General features: G+C 38.9%; 1 protein-coding gene and 1 long non-coding RNA gene across 2 annotated transcripts; one reads left to right on the top strand and one right to left on the bottom strand.

Moving 5' to 3' along the window:
* The first annotated feature begins 851 nt into the window (after positions 1 to 851).
* On the top strand, positions 852 to 22,967 carry LOC121373093 (atrial natriuretic peptide receptor 3-like). Its single transcript, XM_041499541.1, has 9 exons — positions 852 to 1,315; positions 5,355 to 5,714; positions 7,396 to 7,431; positions 9,426 to 9,621; positions 11,201 to 11,336; positions 12,427 to 12,518; positions 13,215 to 13,353; positions 19,714 to 19,798; positions 22,633 to 22,967. The coding sequence occupies exons 1-9, from the start codon at positions 852 to 854 to the stop codon at positions 22,706 to 22,708; spliced, it is 1,584 nt and encodes a 527-aa protein (XP_041355475.1). The 3' UTR covers positions 22,709 to 22,967.
* Positions 17,266 to 19,444, bottom strand: LOC121373629. The gene is made up of 3 exons (XR_005958104.1): positions 19,401 to 19,444; positions 17,468 to 17,633; positions 17,266 to 17,325 (listed from the first exon to the last, which is right to left on the bottom strand). It is a non-coding gene; the product is annotated as an uncharacterized LOC121373629 (long non-coding RNA).
* Positions 22,968 to 24,291: the final 1,324 nt, after the last annotated feature.

The following is a 24,291-nucleotide window of genomic DNA, read 5'->3' as shown; positions in this document are numbered from 1 at the left end:
CAGTTTTGTATGTGAAAAGTGATAGATTTGATATATTCACTGGGTTCTCTGTGGTTGACTTCGATACGATATTTCACATGCTGCTGAACTAGTACTTCTCCACTTTGATTCATTCGTTCCTCTTGACATATATATGTTACAGTTTTGTATGTGAAAAGTGACATATTTGATATAGTCACTGGGTTCTCTGTGGTTGACTTCGATACGATATTTCACATGCTGCTGAACTAGTAATTCTCCACTTTGATTCATTCGTTCCTCTTGACATATATCTGTTACAGTTTTGTATGTGAAAAGTGATAGATTTGATATAGTCACTGGGTTCTCTGTGGTTGACTTCGATACAATCTTTCACATGCTGCTGAACTAGTAATTCTCCAGTTAGATTTTTTCGTTCCTGTTGGCATATATCTGTTACAGTTTCTTGAGCAGCTCCTATTCACAAATCTGGTGCAGTGTCTTGTGTGAAAAGCGTTAGTTCTGAAGTAACAATCCTCAAGTTTGATCTGTTCCTGTTGACATACCTGTAAGAGTTTGTTGTGTGAAAAGAGTTTGTTCTGAAGTACTAATCCTTACGTTTGAATAGTTCCTGTTGACAAATCTGTTGCAGTTTCTTGTGTGAAAAGCGTTATTTCTGAACTAACAATTCTCAAGTTTGATCAGTTCCTGTTGACATATCTGTTAGAGCTTCTTGTGTAAAAAGTGTTAGTTCTGAACTAACAATTCTCAACATTGATCAGTTCCTGTCGACATATCTGTTACAGTTTCCTGTGTAAAAAATGTTGGTTCTGAACTAACAATTCTCATCTTTGATCAGTTCCTGTAGGCGTTGTGCCAGAACCGACAGGAACATGATTCCAGCGTCAGCAGCTCTTCTTGTCTGTGGTTGTCTACATCTAGCAATGGTTTCCAGCCTGGAGATAAACATGGCTGTTATTTTGCCTTTTGATAATGCAAGACCGTTCAGCGTTCAGAAGATTAGACCTGCCATAGAGATAGCCAGAAGAAGACTGGAAAGAGACCAGGTCCCTTCAGAGTCCACGACAATTGTGTTCCATTACGAAGACTCTCGTTGTGACATTGCACATGGACTTAACAAGGCCATCAAGTTGCATATTGACCATGGAATGGATGTCTTTTTAGGACCGGTGTGCGACTTTGCTGTCTCCCCTGTTGCAAGGCAGTGCACGTTTTGGAATCTGCCTATTATTTCCGGTGGTGCTATGGCTAGTGGTTTCACCAGCATGAGGAAATCTATGTTTTTCACTTTGACAAGAATAGGACCAGCAAATCTCCACTCCCTGTCGAACCTACTGTATTTAATTCTAATTCGTTTTAAATGGAAACGCTTGAAACTTTTGTATGAGAGAGAAGGGCAAAGCCAGTATGTAGAGAGATTATGTTACCTAGCACCAAAAACTGTGTTTATGAGCCTTCAAGCCAAGGGAACCTCAGTTCAATTGGACTATTACAGGTTGAATGACAATCAAGATTATGCTGAAATGTTTTCCAGGGAAATTTCCACATACTCAGGTAAGTGGTGTGTTTTGTGCCTTAGTTCAGTACAGGTCTTACCGTAACAGTTCTTATATTACGTCCAGAACCCCCCCCCCCCCCCCCCCCCCCCCCCCCCCCCCCCCCCCCCCCCCACCCCCCCCCCCCCCCCCCCCCCCTAGAATGGACTGTATTGAACTAGTGCTATATGTACAGCCAGTATGTTGACTGGAGAAGAACCACGAATCTGTAATATATAATTTGAGGACATATCCATTCCTCTTCTGCAATGAAATCCAAAATTTCAATATATAAATATATAACTATCTGCAATAGATCTGGGTCTCGTTCCTCGAAGCGATCTTAGTCTATGATAAACTTAAGTGCATACGTTAGTTATGCACTTAAGGTGATCCTGGTGCTAAGATTGCTTCGTAGAACGATGTGCAGGACAGTTTGTTAAAACTGAAAGTAAATGAAGACAAATGTATACTGAGAAATGCTGGACTTCCTCATTGACAACATGTTTGTCAGATGTTTGTCGGGATAGAACATATAGACAGGACGTAGTTATCCCTATGGGCACCTAATGTTCTCCATTGCTCGCTTGTGCCTTTCTCTGTGCATACGGATAAGATGTTCTAGGTAGGTAACTAGTTTAACGTGCTCAGGGCTTTCAAACACGCCCATCACGAGTCCAGTGTCTGAAAATATCAGGAGACACACTCAGGACAGAAAAGGTTTTCTAACTAATATGGCTAAATCAAAAACAAAGTTTAATTTTACCTTTTGACATGCTGATGATCTATATCAAATCAACAATAATAAGATCATTTATCATCCATTAAAGGCTTTTGTAGGAGATATCTCTGGCATTATAATTTGCGATATACGGTATCCTGCGATATTTTTCTGGGAGATATCACTTCTTATAATCTTGATTGGTCAAATTGTAATCACTGCATTCTAATTAAAATGAAAAAAGTGATAATGGATGATAAAATGAATACACCTATTGTGTCTTGGGATATCATAATTTATCAAAATTCATTGATAAAAATACTTTTATCAACTCATGCTGATAAATTATGATATCATAAGATACTCGGGAAATATCCTCTATATATTACCTTTCATTGAATTAAGCGCCAGAATTATAAGGAAATTACAGAAATGAAAAAAAAATGGTTCAATACCTTGATCAATACATAGAGATTCAGAACAACGTTTGCCTTCCTAGACTTCATTAGACTCTTTTTTTTGGGGGGGGGGGGGGGGGGGGGGGGGGGCCTACCCCAGTTGCAAAGTGCTCTTTTGATGCATGGCCAGTCTAGGATACGATTTTGTTTGTTTAGATTCATTGAGGCACCATATTTAAAAAAAAATGCATTTTGGTAATTAACATTCTTCATATTCAACTTTCCGATTTAGCCACTGTACCAGTATAACTCGAATTCGAATTCGTTGTGGTAGACTGCTATCTACAAATGTTATGAATTGAATGCAATGAAAGAAACGTCACTGCTGAACGTAATGAAATAATTATGACCAGAACGTGACTAGTTTGTACCTATGGTGTGAGCTTTTGTTTACTATTGACGTCATTCCTTGAGCTAAGTCCTGTCTCTAAAGATCGTGGTACGTGTTTTACTGTCTGTGGGATGGTGCATACGAAACATTCCTTGCTACTAATGGAAACATGTAGCAGGTTTACTCTCTAAGACTACAGGGGCGGCATTTAGGTCAATCGCTTGAGTACTCGCCTCAGGTGCGTGCATCGCAGGATCGAACCACCTTGGTGGATCCATTCACATTATTGCGTTTTTCTCGTTCCAACCAGTATATCAAAACTGTGCTTTCCTGTATGTGGCAAAGGTGCATATAAAAGACCCCTTACTGTTAATGTAAACAATTTAGCGGATTTCCTCTGATGACTACGAGTTAGAATTACCAAATGTTTGACATCCAATAGCTGATGATTAATTAATCAATGTGCTTCATGGTCTCGTTAAAGAAGACAAACTTTAACTTTATTTGTTAATAATAATAATAATAATAATAATAGTAGTAGTAGTAGTGGTGGTGGTGGTGGTGGTGGTGGTGGTGGTGGTGGTGGTGGTGGTGGTGGTGGTGGTGGTGGTGGTGGTGGTGGTGGTGGTGGTGGTGGTGGTGGTAGTAGTAGTAGCAGCAGTAGTAGTAGTAGTAGTATTTATTTTATTATTATTATAATTATCATCACCACCATCATCATTATTATATATTTTTTGTCCACCATTTGGTATGGAAACTGGTTAAATCAACATCATCATTTATTTTTGTTTGTTTTTTTTGTTTGTTTTTTTTCACAATATCGTTTAAGTGTTTAAATTCTAGACATTGGGGGGTTGACTAACATCGAGGACGCAAAGCAAAGTTTATAGGGAGTTCGTGGGGTATGTCCTGAAAGGCAATTTTCTGTATTCTACAAGTGAAATTCATCTCTACCGTAAAAATAATATTTCTGAATCAGAATTATTGCCCCCCCCCCCCTGCTCGCTCCGCCGTGCCTGACGTGGTCTTGAGTTGCACTACATAGAGGGTTGATAAAATAATATTAATATTTAGGTTACATAATGTGAGACGTGAACCAGATATCACACAGCTAGTGTTTCCTCTAATCTTTGTAAACTCGATAAGACCAGGGGGAACTTGAGCTGTCTTTAACATGACTTGTCTGTGACATGCTTGTTAGTTCCTCTCTTACAATTTTCTTAGGGTTTTTATAAAATGTTTTTATTAGAAACCGAAATCTTCGACAAATCGGTGAGATAAGTATAGACTGTTAAAAAAAAGAACACCTTATTATGCAACTCTTTATGCGTTCGTTATGTTGTTTGGCGACACCATCTGATTACTGTTTTGAATACTGATTGCCTGTTGGAATATATATACATTTTAAATTAAGAATGTTAACTTGGCATATGACATCAGAGATGATAAAATATGAATAAATGGTGACTATATTGAACATACGATGTATCGTGCTCTAACCAGGATGCAAGGAAATTTTTTATTTAACGACGCACTGAACACATGTTATGCTCTAATCTAATTGATTTTAGTAAAACTAACATACTTAATACAGTCTATTGTATAAAAACATCACTTCTGACATGCAGACAGTTTTGTATGGATGACATGGATAAAGTCTGTGTCATGCTGCTGAAGTAACAGTTATCAATGTTCATTAGTTCCTGTTGGTGTTCCATCATCATCTTCTTCTATCCGACATCAGGGTGAACTGGGCAGTTTTCTTAAGGTATTGTGTATCACCATGTAATATTCCTGTCATGGATACGTAAGCAGGCCAAATTTGGTCCCTTATTAGTTGGTGCTGGCTGCAATCCTGTGTGAAGTGGGTTGTTTTCTCTTCTCCATGTACAGTGATGTATTCGAGAGCTTGAGTCTGTGCAGGTGGCTGTTAAGTCTGTTGTGTCCTGTTCGTAGTCTACAAATGATCACTTGCTAATCCTGAGACCCGACTCCACCATGATTCCGCGGACAGCCTTTCTTGTGTGAAAAGCATTAGTTCTGAAGTAACAATCCTCAAGTATGATCAGTTCCTTTTGACATATATTTGTTACAATTCGATGTGTGAAAAGCGTCAGTTCTGAAGTACTAATCCTCACTTTTGAATAGCTCCTCTTGACGAATCTGTTATAGCATCCTGTGTGAAAAGTGTCCGTTCTGAAGTAACAATCCTCCAGTTTGACTAGTTCCTGTTGACATATATCTGTTACAGTTTTTTTTTGTGTATGAAAAGCATTAATTCTGAAATAACAATCCTCAAGTTTGACTCGTTCCTGTTGGTCTTGAGTCAGATCGCTGAGAACCGACAGGGACATGACTGCAACGTCACCAGCTCTTCTTGTCTTCGGTTGTGTTCTTCTACCAATTGTTTCTACCTTGGATATACACATGTCTGTCATTGTACCCTTTGATGATGCTAGTCCCTTCAGCATTCGGAAGATTAGACCTGCTATAGAGGTGGCAAAACAAAGACTGGAAAGAGATCACATCATTTCAGAGTCCACGACACTTGTGTTCCATTACGGAGACTCTCAGTGCGACCACACTTACTCGATGAACGAAGCCATCAAGCTGCACATGAGTCATCAAGTCGACGTCTTTCTTGGACCCGTCTGCGACATCGCTGCCGCTTGGATTGCCATTCAGTGTAGGTTGTGGAATCTGCCTATTATTTCCAGTGGTGCGATGGCCTTGGATTTCACAATTTACAAAAAAACTCTCTATTCGCTTCTCACCAGGGTGGGACCAGTGAATTTCCACTGCCTGCGACACCTACTGCATTCAACTCTAACTCGCTTTAAATGGAAACGCTTGAAACTTGTGTACGATAGAGCGGGATATGACCTGTATGTCAAGAGATTCTGTGAGCTACTAACGGGAACTGTGTATTTTGGCAAAAACGCTTCAATTGAAACGACATCTTTTTATTTGAATAACATTCAAGATTACGGTGAAACGTTTTTAAACAAAATGCCAACAGACAACGCAGGCAAGTGGTGTATTATGTACTCTTTTCCAGTGCTGGCCGTACTGTAAAAATGGTTGTCCATTATCTCCATAATTTACTACTGTGAAGTCATAGGCGTACGGGCTCCCATTTTTGTAGGCTGATTTTTGTCCGAATTAAACAAAAATGCATTACTGCCAAACAGCTATATAGAGTTGTAAACGAATCACTACTAATATCGCGGGGTAGAATAATAAAAATACATGGTGTAATGTGTTCAGGCCAGCTAATGTTTCTTCGAATTTCTCTTTTGTTTTTGCCTGAATTTGAGGAATTGTTTTTAGGAGTTTATTTTAGTGGTGTGGGTTTTTTCTGTGTGAGCGTGTGTTTTGTTTTGTTTTGTTTTGGGTTGGGTTGGGTTTTTGGAGGGGGGGGGGGGGGGGGGGGGGGGGGGGGGGGGGGGGGGGGGTGTATAGTTTTGGGATATTTTTTTATTTATTATTATTTTTTTTTTTTTAAACTCAGAATAGAACTGGATTCCACAGTATATTAAAATTGTTAGAACAGTGGAGAAACTATCCATATAACTTGTTTCAGAATATCACGGCAGTTTCCACACACAATAAAGAAAGTTTGTTTTGGTATAACGACACCACTAGAGCATGTTGAATTATTAATCATCAGATGTTGGATGTTAAACATTTAGTAATTTAGACGTATTGTCTTAGAGAGGAAACCCGCCACATTTACTTTTGAACACTGCGTATTCATCTTTGAACATTGACCGGCCTCGATGGTGTCGCGGTTAAGCCATCGGAAATAAGGCTGGTAGGTACAGGGTTCGCAGCCTGGTACCGGCTCCCACCTAGAGCGAGTTTTCATGACTCAATGGGTAGATGTAAGACCACTACACCCTCTTCTCTCTCACTATCAACTAACCTACTGTCCTAGACAGACAGTCCATATATCTGAGGTGTGTGCCCAGGACAGCGTACTTGAACCTTTATTGGATATAAGCACGAAAATAATTTGAAATGAAATGAATTGCACATTGAACACACTCCATGAATAGAGTAAATTCCTCCTTTAAGCATTGACCACCATCGCTATAAAAAAATCTCACATCCGATACTGAAGAACAATACTAAATACTAATTAACATCGGTGCTAATCAGGTAACATGAGAGTGGGGTATAACATTATATTTCTTTTCTTTTCAGTTATGGTTTTGTGTGCCTCTCCCGATACCGTCCGAGAAATCATGATAAAAGCGCACGAGCTCAACTTCGATAATGGCGAATATGTCTTCTTAAATAAGCAGCGCAATAATAGCTCAACTTGACGATAATTGTGTTTAATAATGACGAATAATATGATTTCTTCAGCGAATATGTCTTCTTAAATATTGACCTCTTCAGCAGGTAATATTGTAATAAACATACTCCATATTGACCTGTTCAGCAGGTAATATTGTGTTAATAATATTGAAATACATCTTCCAATTTGACCTGTTCAGCAGGTATTGTGTTAATAATATAGAACATACTCCAATATTGACCTAATGGTATATACGTCTTATTGATAATAGATACTCTTCTTCATATTGACCTGGTAATATTGTGTTAATAATAATAGAACATACTCCAATATTGACCTGTTCAGCAGGTAATATTGTGTTTATTGATAATGACGAATACGTCTTCTTAAATATTGATTTCTTCAGCAGGTAATATTGTGTTAATAATAATAGAACATACTCCAATATTGACCTGTTCAGCAGGTAATATTGTGTTAATAATAATAGAACATACTCCAATATTGACCTGTTCAGCAGGTAATATTGTGTTTATTGATAATGACGAATACGTCTTCTTAAATATTGATTTCTTCAGCAGGTAATATTGTGTTAATAATAATAGAACATACTCCAATATTGACCTGTTCAGCAGGTAATATTGTGTTAATAATAATAGAACATACTCCAATATTGACCTGTTCAGCAGAATACGTTATATATATTGATTTTCTTTCAGCAGGTTAATAATAGAACATTCCCATATTTGACTTTCAGCAGGTAATATTGTGTTATAATAATAGAACATACTCCAATATTGACCTGTTCAGCAGGTAATATTGTGTTAATAATGATAGAACATACTTGGATATACGAAACGTTTGAATGTTCAGCAGGTAATATTGTGTTAATAATAATGGACGAATACGTTCCAAATATTGACCTCTTCAGCAGGTAATATTGTGTTAATAATAATCAGAACATACTCCAATATTGACTTTCAGCAGGTAATATTGTGTTAATGAACGAGACTCCAATATTGACTGTTCAGCAGGTAATATTGTGTTTGTTTAAATATTGACCTCTTCAGCAGGTAATATTGTGTTAATAATAATAGAACATACTCCAATATTGACCTGTTCAGCAGGTAATATTGTGTTTATTGATAATGGCGAATACGTCTTCTTAGATATTGACCTGTTTAGTAGGTAAAATTGTGTTTATTGATAATAGGTAATACTTCAATATTGATCTCCTCAGCGGGTAATATTGTGTTTATTGATAATAAAGAATACGCCAATATTGATCTGTTCAACAGGTAATATTTATTTATTCATAACGCGGAATACGTTATTTTTTTTCTTGCAAATATTGACCTATTCTCCAGGTAATATTATGTTTATCGATAATAGAGCATATTTCAATATTGACCTCTTCAGCAAGTAATAATGTGTGTACTGATAAAAGGGAATACTTCTAGAATTGTGTTTGTTGAATGCTGAAATAATATTGTGCTTGTTTATAACTGAGAATAGTTCAAAATAATAATAATAATAATAATAATAATAATAATAATAATAATAATAATAATAATAATAATAATATTATTATTATTATTATTATTATTATATAAAGACAAAAACCAACAGCAAAAATAAATACCTGCTGAAAAGGTCAGTTACTAGCAGGATATGACTTTTGACCTGATTCATGTGACGTCATATGCATATATACATTACAAAATCGCTCATTTGACCTCTAGGTCACCGTACAATGTGGCTGAAATAACAGAAATAATAGTTCACCCTCTTTATTTTTTATTGTCTGCAGGAATTTCTCTTCTTACCTTCACAGAATAAACCAGATATCCAACGTCGTTAACTAGTTATTCTCTATTTATTTAAGTGAGAACGCCTTTGGCCGTCCCAGGCACCGAGCCAATGACTCGGATGATCGTTATGTACTAGTATATTTATCTCAGTAAGAACGCCATTGATCGTCCCTGGTACCGAGTCAATGACTCGGATGATCGTTATGTATATTTATTTCAGTAAGGACGCCTTTGGTCGTCCCTGGCACCGAGCCAATGACACGGATGATCGTTATGTATATATATTTCAGTAAGGACACCCTTGATCGACCCTGGTACCGAGCCAATGACACGGATGATCGTAACGAGAAGGCGAGAAAGGCTTACGAAGCCTTGATGACCATCACTATCCGGAAACCCACAAGTCCCGAGTTTACACAGTTTTCGGAGGAGGTGAAACGAACAGCCAGTGAATTATACCCGAACGTTTCCTACGGCGATGGACAGGTCATTAGGGTTTTTTTCTGCTGTCGAGAATAACAATTAATTGTATCCTTTCAGTATATTTAGCTATTGATAATGGGCATGAAAATCCTTTGTGGTGGCAGTTACCACGTTACTCAGTGTTGTGGTAACGATTTTGTCATTCAGATTTAAAGTCCGAGTGCCATGGATAGTTGATTTGTTTTTAATGTGTTTATCCTACAGCCCCTTTCCTTTCTTTCCTTTGAATTCCATTTTATTTCCTTCCGATGTGGAAGCTTTTCATATTGTCAAACGTTTTTCGTTGTCCACTTCCACGTTCCTGTCCTTGTCTCTTAACCACAACATGTGTTTATCTCCTGTGACCGTCCGTGCCACTCTTCTGCAATTTCCCATCAGCTTTAGCTTTGTGCATAGTGTGACCACTTCACAGAGTGTCCAGTGGTTATTTCTGGCATCATTAAGAGTCACTTGTAACCACCTACTATACTCCTCTGCTACCGGCTGTCATTAGTTAGTGCCGTGGGTTAAGCCAGATCAAGAATGTTTGGTTGTTTTGGGTTTGTTTTTTTGTGTTTTTTTTTATTTATTAATAATTTATTATTATTTTATTATTATTATTTTATTTTATTTTATTTTTATTATTATTATTATTATTATTATTATTATTATTATTATATTATTATTTTATTAATATATATTATTAATTATTATATATATATATATATATATATATATATATATATATATATTATATATATATATATATATATATATATATATATATGTTTATTTCACTTTCTTCTACTATTTCTTCTTTCCATAACGTGTTTATTACTGTCATGACCTATTATTTATATTCTTGTATATCGTGTATCTTATAACATTAATGTAAGGTAGTGATACCAGGGCCCCAACCCTGGCATTACCATATTTTGTTTCTGGGGGTAATAAACTTTTTAAAAAAAGAAGAAAAAAGAAAGAAAGAAAGATAGTTTCATAACAGAGAGCGTACAGTGATGTCAAAGGTGAACACAAAACGTCACATCGTGACGTTACATTGAGCTAAATGTATAACTCTAAAATTAGGTCAGATTGACGTCATAGGTACGTCATCCAGGTGTAGTAAAATGTTGTTATGCGCTGTGTAATGCAAAGTACATAGCCTACAGGTGTCCATGGGGAAGCGCATAAGTGACAGCCATAATGCTATGCTATAACATGTGCTGGAAATTGTATACCATACAGGTTTAATAATAAAGCACATACAGTTATTTGCTGTCTTACCACTAGAGTCACCTAGGTGACGTAAACATGGTTGTGTTTGTTGGTTTGTTGTTTATTTGTTTGTTTGTTTGTTGCTGTTGTGTTTTTTCTCTTTTTGTTTTGTTGTTTTGTTTTGTGTTTGTCTTCTTCTTCTTTTTTTCTTCTTTTTTCTTTTTTTTTCTTCTTTTTTTTTTTGGGGGGGGGGGGGGGGGGGGGGGGGATTCCTTATTTTCTAGACCAAGTATCCAAATAAGCGTAAACTTAGATACCTAATTGTCATAGTTTAAAATGTACATAAATGTTGTTAAACGAATATTATTATGTTCCTTCGTTACAGGTAAACAGTTTCGTGGGAGCGTTTTATGACGCTGTTATTCTGTACGGCCTAGCACTGAACGAAACCTTGGCTGCTAACGGGAATGTTTCTGATGGTTCAGCTATCACACATCGGATGTGGAACAGGACATTTGAAGGTGTGTACCAAATCATTTTTTATTACTGATAATGTTAACCTTTGCTGTCAAAACTGATGTCAAATTTTGTTTTATTTAACGACACCACTAGAGCACATTGATTAATTAATCATCGGCTATTGGATGTCAAACATTTGGAAATTCGGACAGGCCGTGAACAAAGGAAACCCGCTACATCTTTCCTAATACAACAAGGGATCTTTTATATGCACTTTCCCACAGGCAGGAAAACACATACCACGGCCTTTGACCAGTTGTGGTGCACTGTTTGGAACGAGAATCCCCCCCACACACACACACACACACAATCAGTTGAATGGATCCGTCGAGGTGGTTCGATCCTGCGACGCAAGAACCTCAAGCGAGCACTCAACTGAGTAACATGTTGTTTCGTTTGTTGATATATGCAGCGTATCAACGCACTGAGGCAATACACCCATACAATTACATGCAGGGAAATGGGTGATCACATACAAGTTAAGGGATTTAATTAAAGTTTTTATTAGCAACACTATTTTAGGAAAATCGCACTTCTATTTCTAGGGGTGCCCATCTACTAGTTTCAACTTGTAAATACTGCATAACAATTATATAAGAAATAAAAGGGTATTACGTTTTCGGCAATGCATAATAATATTTGCAAAAATTATTAGTGTTACGTATGTAGGCGAGGAACTGGATACACATTCATGGAAACCATCACTTTGTATTGTGCAGAGATACGGCTTTGATAATGGATAAAGATGTTGTCCTTGACATATTCGTCTATGTCCTACTAAAATGATGCAGTGTCTATAACAATTGCTACGTACATTTATATCGCTAAACGGATTTGATGTTTATATCAATCGATGTATTTCCCTAGGCAACCAACATATATTTCACTGTAACCACGTGTTTGTCTGTGTGTTGTCATGTGTCTTTAAACCAACATATATTTCTCTGTAACTACGTGTTTGTCTGTGTGTTGTCATATGTCTTTAAACCAACATATATTTCTCTGTAACCACGTGTTTGTCTGTGTGTTGTCATATGTCTTTAAACCAACATATATTTCTCTGTCGTCATGTGTTTGTCTCTGTGTTGCCAGGAATCACCGGGTCGGTCTATATCGACGACAATGGAGACAGGGATTCAGATTTTTCTCTGCTTGATATGAATCCACAAACAGGTACATTTGAGGTAAGTTATTGGTGTGTGTGTGTGTGTGTGTGCTTGTGTCTGTCTGTGCGTATGTATGTGTATGTGTGTGTTTGTCTGTGTGTGTGCATGTGTATGTCTCTGTGTATATATGTGTGTGTGCATGTGTGTGTGTCTCTGTGTGTGTTTCTTTATTTGTGCGTGTATTTGTGTGTGCCTGTCTGTGTGTGCATGTGTGTGTGTGTGATGAGTGTGTATGTGAGATGTGTGTGTGTGTGTGTCTCTCTCTCTCTCTCTCTCTCTCTCTCTCCTCCTCCTCTCTTCTCTCCTCTCTCTCTCTCTCCTCCTCTCTCTCTCTCTCCTCGCTCCTGTGTGGGGTGTGGTGTGTGTGTGTGTGTGTGTGTGTATGCGTGCATGATCGACAAATAAGTAGATAGAGAGAGAGAGAGAGAGAGAGAGAGAGAGAGAGAGAGAGAGAGAGAGAGAGAGAGAGAGAGAGAGAGAGAGAGAGATTGAGATTGAGATTGAGATTGAGAGAGGGAGAGGGGGCAGGGAGGAGGGATATTGATAATACCTTGGATCTGCCCATGTCGGATGTCCGCATGTACCCCGGATGTATTGATGAAGGTTAGCGACTCCGTCTTTTCAAACTGTCATAATTAATTGCTGCATGTGGATACACCCACACTTTATTGTAGTGGATTTTCCAGTTCCACTGATTTTTGTTTTCGTCTACAGGTTGTTGCCAATTACTATGGTGTTCGACGACACTACGAGCCTGTGCCGGGCAAGTCTATTCATTGGGCGGGAGGCAGGGTGAACCCTCCCCCAGACACTCCAGAATGTGGCTTTGACGGATCTAGGTGTCGAGATAAAGGTAATAACAAAAGTTATTCAAAATGTAAATTATGAAGTTAACACAGATATGCAGTTAAAAGCCATCGATCAACAATTTCTATAACTTTTCGATGCCCGTTGGACAATGTTTAATATAGATAGGGTGTGTTTAAACCGTCTGTCATTGAGTCGCATCATGACAGTCATTAATGTAATGCCCTATATGTTATCTTCTTCCTGTGCTAAGGTCTTCCTCGACATTCCGCCATTGAGTGGCGTCATTTATTCACGTCATACTGTATTATATTCTGCTAGCGCGAGGGTCTTGTTTAAGCATCCCGTCATTGTTTTTCTCTTTTTGGTGTTAGGATGTGATCAGACACGCCGTCATTGAGTGGTGCCCTTAGTTAACATCATGCTATATTTGTTATCTTCCTTTCTTTTTTTGATGAGGTGTGACTAAGCATTTCGCCATTCATTAACGTCATGCTCTATGTTTTATGTGTTAGGGTCTGAGTGGCGTCATTCAATAACGTCATACTCTATTTGTTATCTTCTTCTGGTGCTAGAGTCTTCCTCAACATTTCGCCATTGATTGGCGTCATTCATTAACGTGATACTCAACTTGTTATCTTCTTCTGGTGCTAGGGTTTTCCTCAACATTTCGCCATTGATTGGCGTCATTCATTAACGTCATACTCTACTTGTTATCTTCTTCTGGTGCTAGGGTCTTCATCAACATTTCGCCATTAAGTGGCGTCATTTATTAACGTCATTCAGTGGTATGTACTGTCCTGTATTTTAATGTAATGCTGTATTTGTTATTCATTTTCATGGAATTGGGATGTAGTTCAGTGGTAGAGTACTTGTGATGTATACTATCCTGTATTTTATTGAAATGCTGTATTTGTTATCATTTTGCATAGGTTTGGGATGTATTTCTCCGGTAGAGTACTTGTTTGAGGTGTGATGGATCCCAGGGTCGACTCGTTTTTCTCCATTAAAGAATACCCTAATACCTAACAATATTCAGAGAGAGAGAGAGAGAGAGAGAGAGAGAGAGAGAGAGAGAGAGAGAGAGAGAGAGAGAGAGAGAGAGAGAGAGAGAGAGAGAGAGAGAGAGAGAGAGAGAGAGAGAGAGAGAGAGGGAGGGAGACAGACAGACAGACAGACAGAACCAGAGACAGACACAGAAATTTCAGGGAGGGGCCGATGGAATGAGAGAGAAACAGAAAAAGTCGAATAGTATATCCCAGGCCGTGGTATGGTCTGTACAGAATTGAAAAGTGTGTTTATCCATTGCTGCTTCATCGATACGAGCAGATGGCCTCAGACCACAATTAATTTCACTATGTATTCTCATGTAGCCCCAGTGGCTGTAGCACTTTTATTAATTTCACCAGGCCATTAGCATTTCACAGGAAAATTACCTGCCTGGGCCCAATGAACACTCAAAAGGACGACCTCTGTTGTTCAGCTTTTTTCCGCGTTATATCAATGTAAACAAACACACGTGGGCTAAGGGACCGAATCACACCCATTTCTGTGCATTTTTCACAAATTTTGCACGACTTCAATGTGCTTTGGGGGACATTATGCGGTATCCAGTGTAAACCAAGTGCACATATTCACTAACTGCATCCTCTTACCTGTCAAACCCAGTGTAACAATCCAGTATACTAAGCAGCTCCCCAGCCATTAATCACATCACAAGAAAACTATATTTTCTCGCATTAGTTTCCGTATTTTGGACAACCAAATGGGTGGATAACTCTAGTCTGAGGCCTATCAGACCAAAATTGTTTTCACCATAACACTCAAACTCACATATGGCATTTAAATACATATGTCAAGTTGCATACAGGCAATAAAAAAGAATATTTGGTACCAAATATGGCTATTGGAGCCTGTGAAATGGGGGACTGCCTGTGCCGCAAAAGGCGGCAATCTGCGTCAAATTATTCCCAATAGTGGACTAGTAATTATGCAATAACTTTAAAAGTTACAGACATTTTTCTGAACAACAAAAATAAACTTGCTCCTTATTGTGTTCTCTGCAATTGAAATATAGCAGTTGGCAGGAATATGATTTTTTCAAAAACAAATTCAATTTAATTTAAATTGATACATTTCAAAAAACAAATTCCTACAAAGTTCTCTTTTTAAGAAAAATTTAATCTTTAAAACTGTAAAATTTTGGATACTGCACACAGTCAACATATGCCAATTACAAATTAGGACTGCTCGAGTGTCCTTCTGGTGAGGGTAATTAGCAAGGTGTCTGCACACGGTAACAGGTCACACCTGAATGCAGAGGACAGGGCACCAGCCTGCAAAGATGCAGTACCGAATACACATGAACAAAGAAAAGCTGTCAACTGCCACTGCATTGAAATGTTTTAATGCATCAGAACTGAAAGTGACATCACATGAACTGATATATATAAGGGTGGACATGCATACCACAATAAGTATTTCACTGTTTTATACACTACGAGTCACATCCATGGAAGGCAATACAAGACGAAAGACACAGTTCAAGAAGGGACATGCACCTCGGAATAAGGGTGCAACTCTGCTGCATGAACATGAAAGTCCAGAATCTCACACTGAGAAGTTGCGACCAGTAGTCTGGATGAATATAGACGAGTTTGCCTTGGTCACGAAGTCGAGTTCCACTTCAGCCACCATATCCACTCCAGATTGCGAAGGTGCGTCACAGCCAGTCCGCCTGCTACGTCCCATTACGAGTACATGTACTGCGTCTGAAATGAAAGAAGAACAACAGTGTAAAGACAAAGAAGGCATGAGAATAATGGACAATGACAGAATGGTAGATGCATGGAATGCAGCTTTCAGATACCACTCAACAGCTTCCCCTGAGTGCGACGAGCCTGAAATGCAAATATTAAAAGAGATTAAGTGGGGTCTTTGTTGGAAAGTCTCACTACACTGTGTGAATTGTGACTTCACTGCTCCTGAAAGCAAATTGTACAATGAGGTGAAGACAAATAAACCTGGCCCAAATGCAGCAAAAACTAATGTGGGTCTTGCTATCGGTCTCCAAGATACTCCCGTCGGCAATACGAGAGCGAGAGTGCTTTTGGCAGGCATGGACATTCCACCACCGTGTCGGAGCAGCATGCAGAGAACATCATACAAGGTATCAACGGCTGTAACAGATCTAAATGAAAAAGATATGGCACAAAAAGGTGAGCTACTGAAAGACATTAACATGAAACGTGGAAATGAACGTGATGAAATTAACATAGCCATGGATGGGAGATACAACTCCACGACAATAACAAGTCGGAAGAAACCGGGCCAGAATGCATCACAAGCTATAGGACTTGCGTGTGAAACAATGACTGAAAGAAAATTCATTGTAAGTGCCTGCTTCCAGAATAAACTTTGTTGGACCGGAGCCTGGTTAAGAAACAAAGGTATTCATGTGACGTGTCCCGGTGGTCATCCTGACTGCACAGCATACTTGCCGCCATTTGCTCCGCTGTCGGAATACGAGATGGGAAAAGATATCGGAACAGACTTGGCTCTACAAGGTATTCTCATAAAGTACGTCACAACAGATGGAGATTCCAGATCATCTGCTGGAGTTGATAGTGCTTTGAAACTTCTACATCCAATGTGGAAAGTGCAGCGGCTAACTGATCCAACCCACTTAGGTCAGAGTCAGTTTCGTAAGTGTTACAAAGTTAACTTCAGTCCCGACATGTTTACTGGGTCCACCCGTGAACAAAAGCGTGAAGCACAGAAGGTATTCAGCCAGGATATGAAAGCAAGGTGCAGCTTAATTCTTAAAGAACTGATGAAACTACACACTGGTAATATCGGTGTACTGAAACGAAACTTACCAAAGGTCCTGCAATCGACACTTTCGTGCTACGGTGGTGACTGTTCAAAGTGTTCGCGGTACTCGGTCGTCTGCAGTGGAGGAATAACGAACAACTGGTGGCACCGATCCATGTTCCTGGGTACACACAGAATCACAGAGCTGAATATGAATGGAAATGACAAAATGTTAGTACTGGAACTTCTGAAAATTAAACTAAGTATTTCAGCTGTAGAGCAAATGAAACTGTATACAGATACACAGAAACGTGAGGCTGCGAACCGTTCTCTCAGTGTTTCCTTACCTAAGAATGTGAACTATTCACGAACGATGACTGGGAGAGCTGCATCCACCATCCACAGGCTGAACAACGCCCCGGGAACATCGATGATAGAAAAGTGCAAGTACTGTGGCATCGAACTGTCAGCTCGGGTGAGGCGTTCACTGCGTCAGATGGACAAAGAGTCGGACTATCAAAAAATATATCAAAACAATCCACAGGTGGTTAAAAGGCACTTAGTCCAGCAAGGAAGTAAAATTTAAGATCACTTACAATATAAACATTTGCACAGAGATCAACAAGCTGACTACAAGAAAGGATTATTAGATATTGACAGTCAAAGATCAGACAACTCCTGTGACCACAGTTATTCAAAGTAATTTTTGTCACAAACTTTCAAGTGATACATATAATATAGGAACTATCAGTTTGCATGATAGCATTTCTGCTGTGGACATGAACCCTAGACATTGAAGATTGACTTTAAACAATAAAAAATAGTAATGTGAATAAATGTATGCTTTTGAATACATGTATCATGTGATATTTATATGTGATATTTATATGTGATTTTATGACATAAAATATTTCTTTAAATTAAACTTTGTTATTGTTTTACATTCTTATATGTTATGCATTCTGAGATGCAAGAGGCAGGGAGGGTATTGTCCATGTCCCTGACAGACATCCCTGTTCACACATTGTATGCGCGAGCTGTTAATTGCATGTGGCTCAGCAGATAAGTGATCTTTAAACATACAAAGACGGTTATGGCACAGGTGACTGATGTCACTGCCATCTATGTCCATCTCCTTATTAAAGACCATGAAACTTAATCTGTGAGCATTTACTGTACGATACTGGCCTGTGATTGGTGATTTGAACTTAATAGCACCATATCCATTTGGTCTGGGAGGCCCATTCCATATTATACATTCACCATTTGGCCAAGGATCACATTTTGAAAAAATTACCCTCTGGTATTTTTGAAAAAAAGCCTCCATTTTGACTTATTCAATTAGCCTTAATACTCAAAGTGAGGCTCTCACAGGGAGTAGGGATACATTCTGATTGAAAAGAATGACCTATGACCTGATACGGATACAATGCAGGTCAAATCATGTTATAATTTGTGAAATTACAAATTTCAAAATATAAATATAATAAAATTTAATTTAATTTAAAGAAATAAAATATTCATCACCCAAAGTGATAAGTTTCAGATTTCCACCTATCTGCACATTTATCATGTACATTTTGAGTCCTGTAACTGTCATAGTTACCTCACATTAGTTATCAAAGTGTGTCACCCTGTGTCAAACATCATTGAAGAAATCCTCTCACAGGGTGTAGGGATACATTCTGATTGAAAAGAATGACCTATGACCTGATAGGGGTACAATGCAGGCTGAATCATGTCATAATTTGTGAAATTACAAATTTTGAAAATATAAATATAATAAAATTTAATTTAATTAAACAAAATAAAATATTCATCACCCAAACTGATTAGTTTCAGATTTCCACCTATCTGGACAATTAGCATGTACATTTTGAGTCCTGTAACTGTCATAGTTAACTCACAATTAGGTATCAAAGTGTGTCACCCTGTGTCAAACATCCTACTATATCAGGCCTCAGACCACAATTAATTTCACTATGTATTCTCATGTAGCCCCAGTGGCTGTAGCACTTTTATTAATTTCACCAGGCCATTAGCATTTCACAGGAAAATTACCTGCCTGGGCCCAATGAACACTCAAAAGGACGACCTCTGTTGTCCAGCTCTTTTCCGCGTTATATCAATGTAAACAAACATACGTGGGCTAAGGGACCGAATCACACCCATTTCTGTGCATTTTTCACAAATTTTGCATGACTTCAATGTGCTCTGGGGGACATTATGCGGTATCCAGTGTTAACCAAGTGCACATATTCACTAACTGCATCCTCTTACCTGTCAAACCCAGTGTAACAATTCAGTATACTAAGCAGCTCCCCAGCCATTTATCACATCACAAGAAAACTATATTTTCTCGCATTAGTTTCCGTATTTTGGACAACCAAATGGGTAGATAACTCTAGTCTGAGGCCAGACTATGTGGAGGCTGTCGCTTTCTTCTGTCGTTATTTCGACCAGCTCTTGGAATAGCCCCATGTTACACAGAAAATAGCTAATAGCGTAGAATACAAATGTAGGGTGTCGTTAAACAAATATTATTATTATTCTTCTTCTTCTAATTGTTTTTATTAGTATTACTATATTTCAGAGACTTTGCCTACGTATGCAATTGTCCTTCTAGTGCTAGGACCCGTCATGTTGATTGTTCTGGTGACATTGTTGTTTGTATACAGGTGAGACTTGTCATATTTCAAATATGTATTACCCTCTGTATTAAACCACGTTGTCTGTATACAGGCGAGACGTGTCATATTTCAAATATTGATTGCCCTCTGTATTAACCACGCTGTCTGTATACAGGTGAGACGCGTCACATTTCAAATATTGATTACCCTCTGTATTAACCACGTTGTCTGTATACAGGTGAGACGTGTCATATTTCAAATATATATTACCCTCTGTATTAACCACGTTGTCTGTATACAGGTGAGACGTGTCATATTTCAAATATTGATTACCCTCTGTATTAAAGCACGTTGTCTGTATACAGGTGAGACGTGTCATATTTCAAATATTGATTACCCTCTGTATTAAAGACGTTGTCTGTATACAGGTGAGATTTGTCATATTTCAAATATTGATTACCCTCTGTATTAACCACGTTGTCTGTGTACAGGTGAGACTTGTCATATTTCAAATGTTGATTACCCTGTGTATTAACCACGTTGTCTGTGTACAGGTGAGACTTGTCATATTTCAAATATCGATTACCCTCTGTATTAACCACGTTGTCTGTATACAGGTGAGACATGTCATATTTCAAATATTGATTACCCTCTGTATTAACCATGTTGTCTGTATACAGGTGAGACGTGTCATATTTCAAATATGTGTTACCCTTTGTATTAACCACGTTGTCTGTATACAGGTGAGACGTGTCATATTTCAAATATTGATTACACTCTGTATTAACCACGTTGTCTGTATACAGGTGAGACATGTCATATTTCAAATATGTATTACCCTCTGTATTAACCACGTTGTCTGTATACAGGTGAGACGGGTCATATTTCAAATATTGATTACCCTCTGTATTAACCACGTTGTCTGTATACAGGTGCGACGGGTCATATTTCAAATATGTATGACCTTCTGATATGACCACTTTGTATACTGATAAAATAATTCGTATTTCAAATGTTTGTATACAGGTACAATATTTTATTACAAATATTTAATATCACCTAATAATCATGCTGTCTTTGGTACTGTAACATGTTTTATATTTCATACATACTGTTCATACAGTTCTTATATTAAATACCTTTTTTACTAATCGCATCGTTCTATACAGAGAAAAACGTTTTTGTTCCAAATATGTCACATCATATTATAATATATACGCTGTTGTATACTAGTAAAACATGTGCTAATTCACACATTTAATAACCTCTTTAAACACTTTTTTAAATGTTTTATTTAACGACGCACTCAACACAGTTTATTTACGGTTATATGGCGTCAGACATATGGTTAAGGACCACACAGATTTTGAGAGGAAACCCGCTGTCGCCACTACATGGGCTACTCTTTCCGATTAGCAGCAAGGGATCTTTTATTTGCACTTCCCACAGGCAGGATAGCACAAACCATGGCCTTTTTTTAACCAGTTATGGATCACTGGTCGGTTTACACCTACCTATTGAGCCTTGCGGAGCACTCACTCAGGGTTTGGAGTCGGTATCTGGATTAAAAATCCCATGCCTCGACTGGGATCCGAACCCAGTACCTACTAGCCTGTAGACCGATGGCCTAACCACGACGCCACCGAGGCCGGTTCTGTAAACACGTGAAACCTAATACACAATCACTGCCTAATTTCGGGATGTATCTTTGACGAGGATCATCAAGGGCGGATCCAAATGAGTGAACTAGAGGGACATGCCCCCCAGCGGCGTAGGCCAGAGGGGTTCGGGGGTCCATTTGGTTCATATTCGACCCCCCCCCCCCTCCAAAGGTCCAGATCACGCTACGCCCCTGCCCCCCAAAAAACAACAACAACAACAACAACAAAAACAACAACAACAACAAACAAACAAACAAACAAAAAAACACAAGAAGAAAATATGAATGCCCCTTTTCTGGAACAAATAGTTTTTAAAGACATTTCACGGATGATAAACGTTTATTGACTTGCCTTTTTCAGGAAGTGGAACATGTGCCCTTTTTTATACTTGGGCTAGTCTCCGACACAATCGGTTAACCGGCCTCGGTTGGATCGTGGTTAAGCCATCGGATATAAGGCTGGTAGGTACAGGGTTCGCAACCCGGTACCGGCTCCCACACAGAGCGAGTTCTTAAGGGTTGAATGGTAGGTAAAAGGCCACTACACCCTAGTCTATCTCATTAACCACTAACAATTAACCACTAACCTACTGCCCTGGACAGACAGCCCAGATAGCTGAGGTGTGTTCTCAGGACAGCGTGCTTGAACCTTAATTGGATATAAGCACGAAAGTAATGAAAAATCAATCGGTTAGAATTACATGAACGAACACATTCATTTAATAATCATCGGCTATTGGATGACAAACATTTAGGACAAATAGTTTTAGAGAGGAAACTCGCTACATTTACCCATTAGTAGCAAGATATCTTTTACATGCACCATCCCGCAGACAGAATAGCACATACCACGGCATGTAGTATACCAGTCGTTGTGCACTGGCTAGAACGAGATATAGCCCAATGAGCCCACCGAAAGGGATCGATCCTAGACCTACCGCGCATCATGCGATCGCTTTACCACTGGGCTACGTCCCCCACCCCCCACCCCCCACCCCACCCCATCTTTTATATGCACCATCCCACAAACAGGATAGCACATTCCACGGTCTTTGATACGCCAGACATGGTGAATGAGATATAGCCCAATGGGTCCACCGACAGGGATCGATCCTAAACTGGCAGCGCATCATGCGAGCGCTTTACCGCTGAGCTATGTTCCGCTCGACAATAGAAAAAAACCCTCACAAATCAGTGAAAATGTTTTTCTTTTCCTCTGCAGAGCGAGATTTCGAGATGTCCTACAGAGATGGTGCACAGGACGTGGTCGGGATCATATGGCATTTCGGCTGTGGTAGGTCCTACACGTCTGGGGTTACGGCTTTGCTAGACCCACATATCTAGGGTTACGGTTGTGCTGGTCCTATACATCAGGGGTTACGGTTGTGCTGAAGGTTCTCACCTGGTGTTTACACGAACGTATAGGACATAATTGACGAGAATCGTTCGACGTCACTATTTCATGTTACACCAATCAGACAAATAGAAACGTCTTTTTTACCAGTGTGAATTATTATCTTTAAAACACCCAAATAAAATGTAATGTGCCAAATTTAAGAAGGGTGTTGGTATGTTGTTTTGTTTTGTCTTAACTTTGAATTATTTCGTTTCGTTTTATTTTATTTAGTCCAATTGTATGGATTTAATTTATTTTTGTGATGCGAGTTTTAGTTTGCAATGAGTCATTTATTTCATTTCAACATATGTTTGTGCTTATATCCAATTAAGGTTCAAACACGCTCTCCTGGCACACACCTCAGCTCTCTGGGCTGTCTGTCAAGGACAGTGATTTAGTTGTTAGTGGTTAGTGAGAGAGAAGAGGATGTAGTGGTCTTGCACCTAACCATTGAGTCGTTAAAACTCGCTCAGAGTAGGAGCCGGCACGAACCCTGTACCTACCAGCCTTATGTTCGATGGTTTAACCACGTCACCACCGAGGTTAAATAACTAATACCAAGAGCGATTTCTCCAAGAAAAGCAGCGTGATATAACCTGTATCTGTGCTTCTGTTTGGCTGTATTCCAGCCTCGTCAGCCTTAAGGAAGGTAGGTATTGGGATCGCCTTCCTGTACCGGTTTCCACCCAGAGCACATTTCACCGACTCACTGGGTCATCGAATTCAAGTTTGTTAAAGTTTGTTTTGTTTACCGACACCACAGCACTAGAGCACATTGATTAATTAGTCATCGGCTATTGGATGGCAAACATTTAGTAATTCTGACTCGTAGTCATCTGAGAAAACCTGATACATTTGTTTGCCTAATACCACGGCTTTTGACCAGTTGCGGTGCGCTGGCTACAACGAGATAAAACCCAATCAGTGGAATTGAAATATGGAGTTGGGATGACCCTACGACGCAAACACCTCGAGCGAACACTCAACCGGATGAGATAAATCCCATTTGGCCTAGACCGAAGAAGAAGAAGGAAATGTTTTATTTAACGACACACTCAGCACATTTTATTTAAGTTTATATGGCGTCGGACATATGGTTAAGGACCACACAAATATTGAGAGAGGAAACCCGCTGTCGCCACTTCATGGCTACTCTTTTCGATTAGCAGCAAGGGATCTTTTATATGCATTATCCCACAGACAGGATAGCACATACCGCGGCCTTTGATATATCAGTCTTGGTGCACTGGCAGGAACGAGAAATAGCCCAATGGCCCCACCGACGGGGATCGATCCTAAACCGACCTCGCATCAAGCAAGCGATTTACCACTGGGCTATGTCAGGCAAAAGGGCAATTTTTAACAAATGTCTTACAAGTTTAAAGATAGAAGGGGCTGCCAGATTGAAATAAGAAATTCGTAGGAAATACTGAACAGTTTTTATATACTGACGGAAAAAACCAAACGCAAGGGGTTTTTTTTCGG

The sequence above is a fragment of the Gigantopelta aegis genome, chromosome 5, assembly GCF_016097555.1.
Source record: "Gigantopelta aegis isolate Gae_Host chromosome 5, Gae_host_genome, whole genome shotgun sequence".
NCBI classification, from domain to species: domain Eukaryota; kingdom Metazoa; phylum Mollusca; class Gastropoda; order Neomphalida; family Peltospiridae; genus Gigantopelta; species Gigantopelta aegis.
The sequence above is the reverse complement of the archived record's forward strand: the minus strand, read 5'-3'. Positions and strand labels throughout refer to the sequence as shown.

Coding starts and splice junctions, on each gene's coding strand:
- LOC121373093 (XM_041499541.1), top strand. CDS start 852: ATGATTCCAGCGTCAGCAGCTCTTCTTGTCTGTGGTTGTCTACATCTA. Junction 12,519..13,214: donor CACAAACAGGTACATTTGAG/GTAAGTTATTGG, acceptor TTTCGTCTACAG/GTTGTTGCCAATTACTATGG. Junction 19,799..22,632: donor ACATTGTTGTTTGTATACAG/GTGAGACTTGTC, acceptor TTTCCTCTGCAG/AGCGAGATTTCGAGATGTCC.